This window comes from Vulpes vulpes, chromosome X (assembly GCF_048418805.1).
Source record: "Vulpes vulpes isolate BD-2025 chromosome X, VulVul3, whole genome shotgun sequence".
Classification (NCBI taxonomy): domain Eukaryota; kingdom Metazoa; phylum Chordata; class Mammalia; order Carnivora; family Canidae; genus Vulpes; species Vulpes vulpes.
The window spans coordinates 92,248,654-92,261,807 of NC_132796.1; the positions used below are offsets into that span (position 1 = coordinate 92,248,654).

The 13,154-nt window shown below is 34.6% G+C and overlaps 1 protein-coding gene across 21 annotated transcripts in view; it reads left to right on the top strand.

Moving 5' to 3' along the window:
* Positions 1 to 13,154, top strand: part of STAG2 (STAG2 cohesin complex component) — a 136,940-nt gene that overhangs the window by 66,568 nt on the left and 57,218 nt on the right. For all 21 annotated transcript variants that reach the window (XM_072744209.1, XM_072744219.1, XM_026017871.2 and 18 more), the window contains 2 exons: positions 7,845 to 7,941; positions 12,070 to 12,146. In XM_072744209.1, the coding sequence (XP_072600310.1) occupies positions 7,845 to 7,941; positions 12,070 to 12,146 (174 nt within the window). The remainder of the gene's footprint in view (positions 1 to 7,844; positions 7,942 to 12,069; positions 12,147 to 13,154) is intronic.

The following is a 13,154-nucleotide window of genomic DNA, read 5'->3' on the forward strand; positions in this document are numbered from 1 at the left end:
GTCTTTTTTCTGGATGTCTTTCATTTTTGTTAACATCAGAAATTTCAACTTGTATCCACAGCTAATTAGGCTGTTCTATTTTTTTTTCTAGTCTATGGGGTTTTTAACTTTTTGACTCATCAAGAAAATTTTAATATAAAATGTTGAGGATTAAATTTTATATTTAATTTTTTTTGTTATTGGTATCTCCATGTTTAAAGAGTGAACATTTTCCTTATTTTTGTGTTTATTATGGTTTGTCATATATTAAGGTTGTATCTCTGCTTTTTTCTGTTTCTAAATGTGCTTTCACCCTTAAAGTGGGATGTCAACAGTCTCTCTCCATTGATTTCCCTGAATCTACTCTCCACTTCCAGTTTGTTTTGTATACTCCCACTTGTGTTGGTAATACAAAATTAGATCAAGGAAGTTTCCTGTGTACAAGCTTCCAGCAGTTGTTCCTTATCTAAAAGTTCCAGCCCAGATTTCTTTTTATGGTTTGCTTGTTATTTCCCAGCCACAGTATGTACCTCCACTCCCATACCTTTCTTTTTGTTTTTCCCTTTGCCTGGAATAGTCTTCTTTCCTTCTTTCCACGTCACATAAAGTTAACTTAAGTCACATGTTACTCTTTTGAGTAGCATTCTTGGGCTCTTTCTCCCCTTGAATATGGGTGTTTCTTACTCTTCTCTTTATATTGTAGCACTTAATATAAATATATTAGCATATTGTATTATAGGTATGCATATGTCTGAATTTGCTTCTTATTAATTTCTTGATCAGGGACTGTATATTATTCATTTTTTTTGTATTCCAGGATATACCTATTTCAGTCATTATAGGTGAGAGTAAGTATAAGACTGGTTGTGGTTTTAAAGTAGTTCTTACATTTAAAAAAAAAGGAGGGATCATGCATACATATGCCCCTAGTTTATTAGATAATACATGTTGAATTTTATTGAATGAATTCTTAGCATATTATCTGATAATTAAAATTTTTAAATATTTTAATGAGTTACCTTGTATTTTTATTACATCAGCCTTGTATTCCTAGTAGAGATTCTATTTGATCTGTCTGAATAACTTTTTAATGTGATGTGATATTTTGGGGGTAAGATTTCATTAAATATTTTTGTATCTTTATTGATGAAATAGCCTTTCTTCCAGTTATCTATTGCTGTATAACAAATCACTCGAAGCTTAATGATGTAAAGGAATGATCATTTTACTAGGCTTAATGATTATGTTGGTATAGAATTCAGACAGAACTAACCAGGTATGAAATTGTCTATGATGCCATCCACGATGGTTACAGCCTTACCTGAGACAGCTTTAATGCTCAGCAATTGCATAAACAGTTAAGATCTGTAATATCTGGAGGCACCTTTATTCATGTTTGGTACCTAGCCTGGACTGACTTGAAGGCTGGGTACAACTGGGACTGTTACCTGGAGTACCTGCAAATGGTTCTTGAATGTGGCTTAGGTTTCTTACGGTATGGCTTCTAGGTTTGGAGTTTGTCCTGAGCAGGAGTGTCTAGTTTTCTAGTGCTCCAAGAACCCAGTACAAAAGTTGAATGTTGTTCAATAACTTAATCTTGGAGGCATCATTTCTACTGCCTTCAGTCCTAGATAAGGTAATGTTAACCCCACTTCTTATTGAAGAGCATTGGCAGACATTTTGGGCCATCTTTTATTTTATTTTATTTTTTAAAAAGATTTTATTTATTTGAGAGAGAGGACATGAACAGGGGGGAGGAAGATTGGGAGTGAGAGAAGTAGACTCCTGAGCAGGGATCCTGACATGGGGCTTGATGTGGGGCTCGATCCCAGGACCCTGGGGTCACAACCCGAGCTGGAGGCAGATGCTTAACCGACTGAGCCACCCAGGTACCCCTGGGCCTTGTTTTAAAACTCTCACAGTCCCATAATATATTCTCTTAATATTTATTACCTGTATCATATTTGGGAATAATCTTAAACATGTCTCTTTTATAAATTGATTTAGTTTACATACATAAGCTATTGTAAAATATAGAAAAGGACTGAAATCTAGAAATTAGGTAAAATTTTAGAAGATCTCCAGTCAATGTCTTTGAGCCAGGTAATTTTTAGATAATATTTCCTTTTTATTTTCTTTAATTTACACCAAATTTTACATAATTTGTTCATTTATTTTATAACCACATTTCATATTTATTGGTACATAACTTAAAACTTTTTTCCTCCTGATGATACTTAAAAAAAGATTTATTTATTTATTAGAGAATGTGTGTGTGCACACTGAAACTTAGGGGAAGGACAGAGAAAAGAATCTTGAGCAGACTCCCCTGAGTGTGGAGCCCAACTCAGGGCTTCATCTTATAACCCTGAGAGACCCTGAGGTTGTGGCCTGAAGTGAAATCGAGTCGGATGCTCAACCAATGGAGCCACTCTGATACCCCTATCATCCTAATTTTTAAAACTTGGCTCATTTAAAAATAGTTTTCATCTGCTTTATGGTTTCCTCTTCGATCCCCCAAGGAATAACTTGTTGCTTTTTATTTTTTTAGCTGTTTTATTTAAAAAAAAAAAATACTATGTTGAAACACTCCACATAACACAAAATTCAGCCTTTTTTTTTTTAAATTCACCCTTTCAAAATGTAAATTCAGTGGTGTTTTAGTTTACATAGAGTTGTGTAGCCATCACCACAGTCTAATTTTAAAGCTTTTTTAATACCCCAGAAGGAAATATTGTGCTAAGATTCTTAACAGTCACTTTCTTTTCACCTGTCCCGGGTCTAGGCAACCACTAATGTACTTTTTATAAATTTGCCTTTTCTGGACATTTCATATATATGATTCGTTCAATATGTGGTCCTTTTTGAATGGTTTCTTTGACTTAGCATAATGTTTTCAAGGCTCATCTATTTTGTGGTATGATAACTTCATTCTTTTTTATTGCCAAATAATACTCCATCTTGTTTATCCATTCATCTTTTGATGCACACATTTGGTTGGTTTCCACTTTTTGGCTATTGTGAATAATGCTGTTATATGTATTCTTGTACAAGTTTTAGTTTGGTCATAAGTCCTCATTTCTCTTGAGTAATATATACCTCGGAGTTGAGTTGCTGGATCATATGGTAACTGTTTACTTTTTGACAAGCTGCCAAACTTTTTCCAAAGTGGCAGCACCATTTTGTATTCTTACCATCAGTGTTTTAGCATTCGATTTCTCATATCTTTGCCAACATTTGTTACTGTCTGTAATTTTGATTAAAGCCACCCTAGTTGGTGTGAAGTGGTACCTTATTTTAATTTTGAATGCCATTTCCTTGGTAGTCAGTTACATTGAGCATCTTTTGATGAGCTAATGGCCATTTGTATATCTTATATAGAGAGAGCTATTTTCATAATCTTCATCTATATTTTTAATTAGATTACTTGGCTTTTAAAAACTATTGAATTGTGAGAGTTCTTTATATAGGCATACCTCAGGGGTATTGTTGGTTAGGTTCCAGATCACTGCAGTAAAGCAAATACCACAATAAAGCAAGTCAGATGAATTTTTTTTTGTATCCCAGTGCCTATAAAAGTTATGTCTATACTATACTGTAATCTGTTAAATATGCAACAGCATTATGTCCAAAATGTATCTATCTTAATTAACAAGTACTTCATTGCTAAAAAATTCTAACCATTATCTGAGCTTTCATTGAGTTGTAATCTTTTTGCTGGTAGAAGATCTTGCCTCAGTGTTGATGGCTACTGTGACTGATCGAGTGTTTGCTGAAGGTTTGGGTGGCCATGGCAGTTTCTTGGAATAAGACAACAATGAAGTTTGCCACATTGATAGACTTCCTTTCACAAATAATTTCTTTGTAGTAGTATGTGATACTGTTTGATTGCATTTTACCCACAGTAGAACTTTTTTCAGAATTGAGGTTAGTCTTCTCAAACCCTGCTGCTACTTTATTAAACATCTAAGCTGATGTAATATTCTAAATCCTTTGTTGTCATTTCAACAATCTTCATGGCATCTTCACCTGGAGTAGATCCCACCTCAGGAAATCACTTTCTTTGATCATTAAAAAGCAGTTCCTCATCCGTTAAAAGTTTTATCTTGAGATTTCAGCAATTCAGTCACATATTTAGATTCCATTTCTAATTGTAGTTCTTTTGCTATTTTCTACCACATCCTCAGTGAAATTTCTACCACATCCACTCTAAGTCATGAAAGCCCTCAGAGCCATCTTTGAGGGTTACAATCAGCTTCTAAAGTCCTGTTAATGTTCATAATTTGACTTTTTCTCATAGATCATGAGTGTTCTAAATGGCATCTAGGATGATGAATTATTTACAGAAGGTTTTCAGTTGACTTTGCACATATCCATCAGAGGACTCACCATGTATGGCAGCTATAACCTTGTGGAAATGTATTTCTTAAATAAGATTTGAAAGTTGAACTTACTCCCTGATCCATGGGCTGCAGAATGGATTTTTTGTTAGTAGGCATGAAAACAACATGAATGTCATTGTACATCTCCATCAGAACTCTTGGGTGACCCAGGTGCATTGTGAATAAACAGTGATATTTTGAAAGGAATCTTTTTTCTGAGTAGTTGGGTCAAAAGTAGGCTTCAGATATTCGGTAAACCATGTTGTAAACAGATATGCTATTATCCAGTCTTTCTTGTTTCATTTGCAGAGCATAGGCAGAGTAGCTTAAGCATAATTCTTAAGGGCCCTAGGATTTTTGGAATGGTGAATGAGTCCTGGCTTCAATTTAAAGTAGTCAGTTGCATTAGTTCCTGACAAGAGAGTCCATCTCTCCTTTGAAGCTTTGTAGATAGGAATTGACTGCTTTCTAGCTATCAAAGTCCTAGATGGCATGTACTTCCAATATAAACCTATTCTGTCTGCATTGAAAATTTATTGTTGTGTAGCTACCCTGGTTAATTATCTTAGCTAGTTTTCTGGATAGCTTACTGCAGTTTTTACATCAGCATTTACTTTTTCACCTTGCACTTTGATGTGAAGGAGACACCTTCTTTCCTTAAACTTCATGAACCTACCTCTGCTCTCTTCAGTCTTTCCTTCTGCATTTTCTTTACCTCTCCCTTCAGAGAGTTGAGAGTTGGAGCCTTGCTATAGATTAGGCTTTGGCTTAAGGCAGTGTTGTGGCTGGTTTGATTCTTTTATCTATACTTCTAAAATTTTCCCCATATCAGCAATAAGGCTGTTTTACTTTGTTATCATCATGTGTTCACTGAACAACACTTTATTTTCTGCAAGAATTTTTCCTTTGCATTTATAACTTGGCTGTTTGGCTCGAGGCTTATCTTTTGGCCTATCTTGGCTTTCGACGTGCCTTCCTCAGTAAGCTTAATCACTTCTAGCTTTTGATTTAAAGCGAGAGATGTGCAGCTCTTCCTTTTACTTAAGCACTGGGGGTCATTATAGGGTTATTAATTGACCTAATTTTAATATTGTGTCTCAGGGAATACAGAATCTGAGGAAAGGAGAGAGATAGGGGAATCAGAACATATGCAGCATTTATTAAGTTTGCTGTCTTACATGGGCATGACTCATGGTGCCCCAAAACAACTATGATAGTGACATCAAAGAACTCTGGTCTCAGATTATCATTAACAAATATAATAATAATGAAAGAGTTTAAAATGCTGAATAGAATTAGCAAAATGTGACAGATGCAAAGTGAGCACCTGCTGCTGGAAAAAATGGCTTTGATAGACTTCGCTGACACAGGGTTGCCACAAACCTTTGGTTCATAAAACGTGCACACACATACAAACACAAATACAGCAGTGTCAGAAGTGCAGTAAAATGAGATATGATACTATAATTTTTAAATACTATATAGTATATAAAAGTATATATTCTTTTATATACTATAAAAGCACTGTGGGTGCTTTTCTCATACTTGATGGATGGAGTCTATTGAAACACAAAACTTAATTATGGTTAAGTGAAATTCATTTTTTTCTTTAGTCTCATGCTTTTAGTCTAATATCTAAGAATACTTAGCTTAATGTGTCTATGAAGATTTACTTATGTGTTTTATACTGTTAGCTGTTTTTTTAAAAAAAAGATTTTATTTATTTATTCATGAGAGGCAGAGGGAGAGGGAGAAGCAGGCTCCATGCAGGGAGACTCTATTGATCCTGGGATAGCAGGATCATGCCCCGAGCCAAAGGCATACGCCACACCACTGAGCCACCCAGACATCCCTATGGTGTTAGTTCTTACATTTCAGTCTTTGATCCATTTTAAGTATTGTGTATGATCTGAGTTGGGTCCAGCTTCAGTGTTTTTTTTTTAATTTTTAAAAATATTTATTTGAGAGAGGGAGAGAGAATCTTAAGCAGGCTCCACACCCAGTGCAGAGCCTGATGTGGGGCTTTAACTCACAACGTGAATCATCAAGCTGAAATCAAGTGCCCAGGCACTCCCAACTTCATTCTTTTGCATGCAGATATCCAGTTGTCCCAGTACCATTTGTTGAAAAGACTAGGCTTTCTTCATTGAATTGTCTTGGCATCCTCGTCAAAAATCAAGTAATCATCAATAAGAGGTTTTCTTTTTGATTCGCATTTTTATTCCATTGATCTACAGTTTTTGTCCTTAATCCAGTACTGTGTTGATTGCTGTGGCTTTGTAGTAAGTTTTGGAAATAGTGAAGTATGAGTTCTCCAACTTTATGCTTCTTTTTCAAGATTGTTTTGACTATTGTAGATCTCTTGCATTACCATAAGGATTTTAGGATCAGCTTTCTAGTTTCTGCTAAGAAGCCAGCTGGATTTTTAATAGGGATTGCATTGAATCTGTAGATCTCTTTAGAGAGTATTGTCATCTAACAATATTAAGTCTTTAGATTGGGGGAAGCCCAGGTGGCTCAGCTGTTTAGCGGTGCCTTTAGCCCGGGGTGTGATCCTGGAGACCTGGGATCAAGTCCCACGTCAGGCTCCCTGCATGGAGCCTGCTTCTCCCTCTGCCTGTGTCTCTGCCTCTCTCTGTGTGTCTCTCATGGATAAATAAATAAAATCTTTAAAAGTCTCTAGATTGGTAAACTGTCCTACTTATTTATGTATATTTAGTCATCAATTTGTTTTTGTTATTAATATGGGACTATGAGTGCTCACTTTTGAAAAAAATTATTTGGTTCTGCATTTTCTCACTGACCCAGCCCTTTACATCTTTTTAAAGATTTATTTATTTATTTATTTATTTATTCATTCATTCATTCATTCATTCATTCATTCATTCATTCATATGAGAGAGAGAGAGAGGCAGAGACACAGGCAGAAGGAGAAGCAGGCTCCACGCAGGGAGACCGATGCGGGACTCGATCCCGGGTCTTCAGGATCACGCCCTGGGCTGAAGGAGGTGCCAAACCACTGAGCCACCCGGGCTGTTCCCTTTACATCTTTTAAAAAGATTTTTGTTTTCATTCCATTGCAGTGTTAATATTTTAAGTGTTATTTGTATTTAGTATAGTATCTTAGTCAAAAAGAAATATGGGGGTGATTTTTTAAAATAATTTCTAGGATATCCTTAATGTCACTAGAAAAAATAAGTAATTTCACTTTATAGAATTGGGTCCCCTAATTATTTTTCACATTCTTTTTAATGCAAAGTAAACTGAAGACTGATCATTATGTGCTGTCAGGTGATTATTTTCCTGAATTTGGTTCTCTTTTGTTGTTAAAATTTAACATTAAGTTTTAGTATACAAATATGTATATATTAATTTGAAGTAATGAGATACTACTTAATGTTGGAATTTAATGACTAATCAAACTTAATTCTTAGAACATTAGCAAAAGCTAATGGTTTTTTTTTCCCCCTCCTCTGCTTGTAGTCGGTGGTAGATGATTGGATAGAATCATACAAGCATGACCGAGATATAGCACTTCTTGACCTCATCAACTTTTTTATTCAGTGTTCAGGCTGTAAAGGTAAGATACATTTATTTTGGAAGCAGAATGTTCTTAAATGGTCTCTTTTTTTTTTCCACCTAAATATATATTAGCACTTTATGTGGAAAATAATGCCAAGATACGGAATTGTTAGCATTATAATCATATAAAATGTTTATGGAAAAAAGAGCAAAGAACAAAGTTAGGAACTCTGTTGAGACAGTTGTATTCATGTGCGAAAGTTAACTAAAAACTTGGCAATTTATAATTGTTATATTACTTTTATTAGATATATTTCCCACTTTCAGCATCTGGTTTTAGGAACAAAGAAATGGATTAAGAAGGGAGGAGGAAGATAATGAAGAGATACAGGTTCAAGTGGCAGGGAATTGTAAAGTGTAGGGAGTTTAAAAGTGCCATGAATAACAGTAAGTAAATAAGTAAGTAGGTAAGTAAGTAACTAAGTTAAGTAAGGTATTGGTGAAATTTCTAGGTGTTTTTTTTAAAGTAGAGAAGTTTTGGAGTGGGGTCTTGTTGCAAATGTTTTCACTTTATTTAAAAAGCTTTTGAAATAGGAGTAGGGAAAATATAAAATATAGTAGTGTGGTCCCTGGGGCAAAAATATTTACTGCAGACATTTGGCAGGGGGACAAAATTATGTAAGTTGTGGTGTGTCATACATCTTGATCTGGATCAGTAAATGATTCAGACAAAATCCTGGACAGGTTATGATCTATTCTGTTTCTCCCTAATACTTGGCCTGTTCTTGAAATTTTAGAAGTTGTCCAGGAAAATAAATGTTACAAAGTTTTCCATGAGTATTACATTTTTTTATGGAAGTGTCACCAAACACATGTGAAGTTAGGAGGAGGGAAATTTGCTTAAAAATAGATCCAAGAAGTTAAGATCCTAAAGAATGATGTAAGCAAATCTGTTAAATAAATCCCAAGAAGCAATTTATTTATATCTACTCTTATAATTCTACACTAATACTCTAAAAATACTGTTACTGGAATTGTAAAACAAGTAACATTTTTAATTGAATTTTTATTATTTTGATTTTAACTTTGAAGGTGACATTTTAGTAAAAATAAAGTTAAATAGTTACATTCTTTTCACATTACTTTTCCTTTAATTAGCATAGGATTAAATCCTAATTCTCAAAATTATACTATTTGGTGGAAAATTTAGATACCTGACTGTATATAAGGATTTTATTTCCAGTTAGGTTTTTAAAAATTTTATTTTAATTCCAGTATAGTTAATTTACAGTGTTTTAGTAGTTTCAGGTGTACAATATAGTGATTTAATAATTCCATATAAACAAGTAACATTTTATAAACTGATGCATTTTATTGGAGGTTGATCACAACATTCAGTGCAGCATGCATACTAGATATTATGTATGTGAGGCCAGATAGACAAATATTAACTTCTTGAGTCTAATCTGAATAATACTGTTATCAGTTTTGAGAAATTTGAAAACTGTCTTTTTAGAGAATTTAAAATCTTAGAGCACAGAGAGTTATCAAGTTTACTTCTTAGCTAGAGGAAGTTGCAAATCAATATAGAAAATTCTACTGACTCTGCTCAAAGGAAATGTAATAATGACAATATGATGAATCAGATTATACTTCAAAAAATAGGACAAATTAGTATTATTTATATTTTGTCTGTGTCCAGTCCATCTTTCTGGAGTAGAAGGAATCGGGTACCTGTTTGTTGTATTGTGTAATCAAGGACCGTGTCCTTTCTCTTCAGATTCTTTCAAAGTGGAACGTTGATTGCAGAACGACTGAACAGGTGCCAGAAATAACTTGATGAGTTGAAATTCTGAATTTTATCTTTAGTCTTCCCTGTTACACTGTAGTTTGGTCAGTTTCAGTTTCCTAGTTAGGCTTCTGAATTGTAATTTTAAAACACGGCTATAGTCAGCATTTTCCCTTAATCAGCTTCATTCCTTTTCTGGCACCATTGTGTTTTATGAATCAGGAGCTTGCCAACGGAACCTTTGGATATACTTTGCTGTATGCTAGATTGTCCAGATTTTTAAAAACTGAAGGTGTTAAAAAACTTATCAGGTAGATTTAAACACTGCTATAGTGTTTATTTTAGAATCAAGAAAGCTCCATAAAGGACAATTTGTTTTGTAATCAAAGATAAGAGCATTAAGTACTTTCAAAACACACTTAGGATTATTTTGACTCAATTCTAAGTGAGTTAGAAACATTTTTAAAAAGATTTTATTTATTTATTCATGAGAGACACACAGAAAGAGGCAGAGACACAGGCAGAGGGAGCCCGATGTGGGACTTGATCCCAGAACCCTGGGATCACGCCCTTTGCTTAAGACAGATGCCCAACCACTGAGCCACCTAGGTGTCCCAGAAACATGTTTATATGTACTGTACTTTAGCCTTTTTCCTTTGGACTGAGGATTGTGATTATGAGCATCAGTTATTTTACCATAGTTTTGCCTTCAGTATCTGTTGAGGTGTGGAGGGATATTTGACTCTATGCTGAATGGCTCCAGACTGTTGGGGTTGCCAAAATTGTGGCCAATGTTTCCTTCTTTCTTTCCTGGTCAGCTGTCCTTTTCATTTTACTGGTTTTTAGCAGTGTCTCTGCATATCTCTTACAGTCCACCCAGTAGGCTCAGACATTGTGTCCTAGTGGCACCTTCACACCTGCCCCAGGAGTGATGTGCATGGATTCTGTGACAGCTATTTTTTTCTGCTTATTTTTGGGTTTCGGGCTGTTTGTTATATGGAGAGAGGAACTTCAGAAATGGGGCATTTGTCAAAATGTATGCTGTATGTTTGCTTTGAGATTTATTTATATATACATGTTTATTTTGTAGAAATAGTTTCAGGGATTGAGTAACTTATTCTCCTATAGCTTTGCCAAGTTTATAGCACCTGGGTATAAAATACAGGAAGGTTCTGAAGATAGATATATCCATGGCTTAATTAAAATTTAAAAACTCTTCAAAAGGTTTTTGAGAATGTGCTTCCTTAAGCAAGAGAAATGGTGCCTTCTTCCAGATTTGTTAATATTTTAAAGCAATCATGTAGTTCTTTAGTGTTGTGGTAAGTAAGGGCTCTTCCAGGACCACTAGAAGCTGATCTTTCTTGGGGGTGTCAGCATGATGTAGATGAATAATCTCAAGGTATTTAACTTCTTTGTTTTGTTCTTCCTCCTCTGTAAGGCCAGTTTATAGTGCCTGCCTCATATTTACGGTATTCATAGTGATATGACTGGCAAGGAATAAGTAATCTAGCAATAGAAGTATGGTTTTTGAAAATCTAGTTTTTATATTTGTTCCTTTTTAAATAATCTGATACCCCATCAGTGGAAATTCATGTATGTCTTCTTCCTACACATTTTTTCCTAGAAATCCCTTTTCTGGTATTTGATCTCTACTTGGCTTTTACTACTTCTTGTAATATGCATCCTTTTTCCTCCCCTCTCCTATCTTCCTTTGAAATTCTAAATGTCCTTATCAGATTCTTTCTCTCTGAAACACCTGATTTATGCTATTTTTTTTTTTTTTTTTGGTCTGACCGATAGCTTTTATTGTCATTGTCCCTCATTAGGGCATTTCTTATGTACTACCTTCAATAGTTTTTTTTTTTATAAATTTATTTTTTATTGGTGTTCAATTTACCAACATACAGAATAACACCCAGTGCTCATCCCGTCAAGTGCCCCCCTTCAATAGTTTTTATTTTTCCTCCCTCCTTCTCTCCCTCTTTTTCTTCCTACCTTCCTGTTTTTGTTATTCTTTATTTAAACTTCCAACTAGATGACAGATGGGCAGAAACTACAACTTAACTTTTTGTGTTTATTGGAAGCCCTTTTAGAGGATGATGAGATGTAGTTGCTATATAGTGCTTAATAAAGAAACCTGGCTAACGTGGACTCTACCTATCACTCATTTTCTTATTCAGGTTTATCCTTAAAGTTTTAGTTGTTACCCTGGGTGCTGCCTCACCTTTGATGACATATATATTAAAAGGGATTAAGCCAGTATATATATTGTAGGCAAGAGTAGATTAAGGAGAGTAGAAATGGGATAGAGACTGACAGTGTAAGCGACTGACTTAGAAGTTCTCTATTTTATTCATTCTACAATGTATATTAACTTCTTACACTTGGAAATTTCAGGAGTTGTCACAGCAGAAATGTTTAGACATATGCAGAACTCTGAAATAATTCGAAAAATGACTGAAGAGTTTGACGAGGTAACTTACTACCCTAAATGCTTTGATAATTTTATGCATGTTAATCTTGATTTACCCTTGAAAGGATTGTGAAATTCTGAGTATTATTGTTATGGATAATAGCTTTGTCTATCACATTTAATCAAATGATAGAAGTGACCTTGGGCAAGTTGTTTTCTTAACGTTGGTTTCATCATCTGTGAATAATACTCTTTGGTAATAATACTTCTCTTATAAGCCTGTTATGGATTTAATTCAGTAATGGTTGAAAAATTTCTTAGCATTTTATAGTGCCTGGTGTATAATAAGAACTTAATAAATGGTAGCTATCATTATTGTCAAAAAATGAAAATTTCAAGAAAGAATATAATTTAGTGCCTAAGAACATGTCTTGAAATATTGTTAAAGATACATTTGGTCAATATTTGGGGAACCAGGTAGCTTAGGCAAAGGATTGTATAGTTGACCCTTGAATGGAATGAGGGTTAGGGATGGTGACACCCCCCTGCCAAACATGGTAAAAAAATATATAACTTTGGCTCCCCTGAAACTTGTATAATAGCCTAATTTTCACTAGAAGCTTTACTGATAGTCGAGTAACAAACATTTTGTATGGTATATGTATTATATACTATGTTCTTATAATAAAGTAAACTAGAACAAAGAAAATGTTATTAAGAAAACCATAAAGAATGGGATGCCTGGGTGGCTCAGTGGTTGAGCATCTGCCTTTGGCCCAGGGCGTGATCCTGGAGTCCCAGGATGGAGTCCCATATCAGGCTCCCTGCATGGAGCCTGCTTCTCCCTCTGCCTGTGTCTCTGCCTCTCTGTGTGTCTCTCATGAATAAATAAATAAAATCTTAAAAAAAAAAGAAAACCATAAAGAAGGGAAAATAAATTTACAGTACTGTAGGTGTATTTATTGAAGAAAATCTGTGTAGAAATCAACCTGTATAGTTCAAATCCATGTTATTTAAGGGTCCACTCTTTATGTGGTTATTATTTAAAATATCCTTTATGGGGATGTCT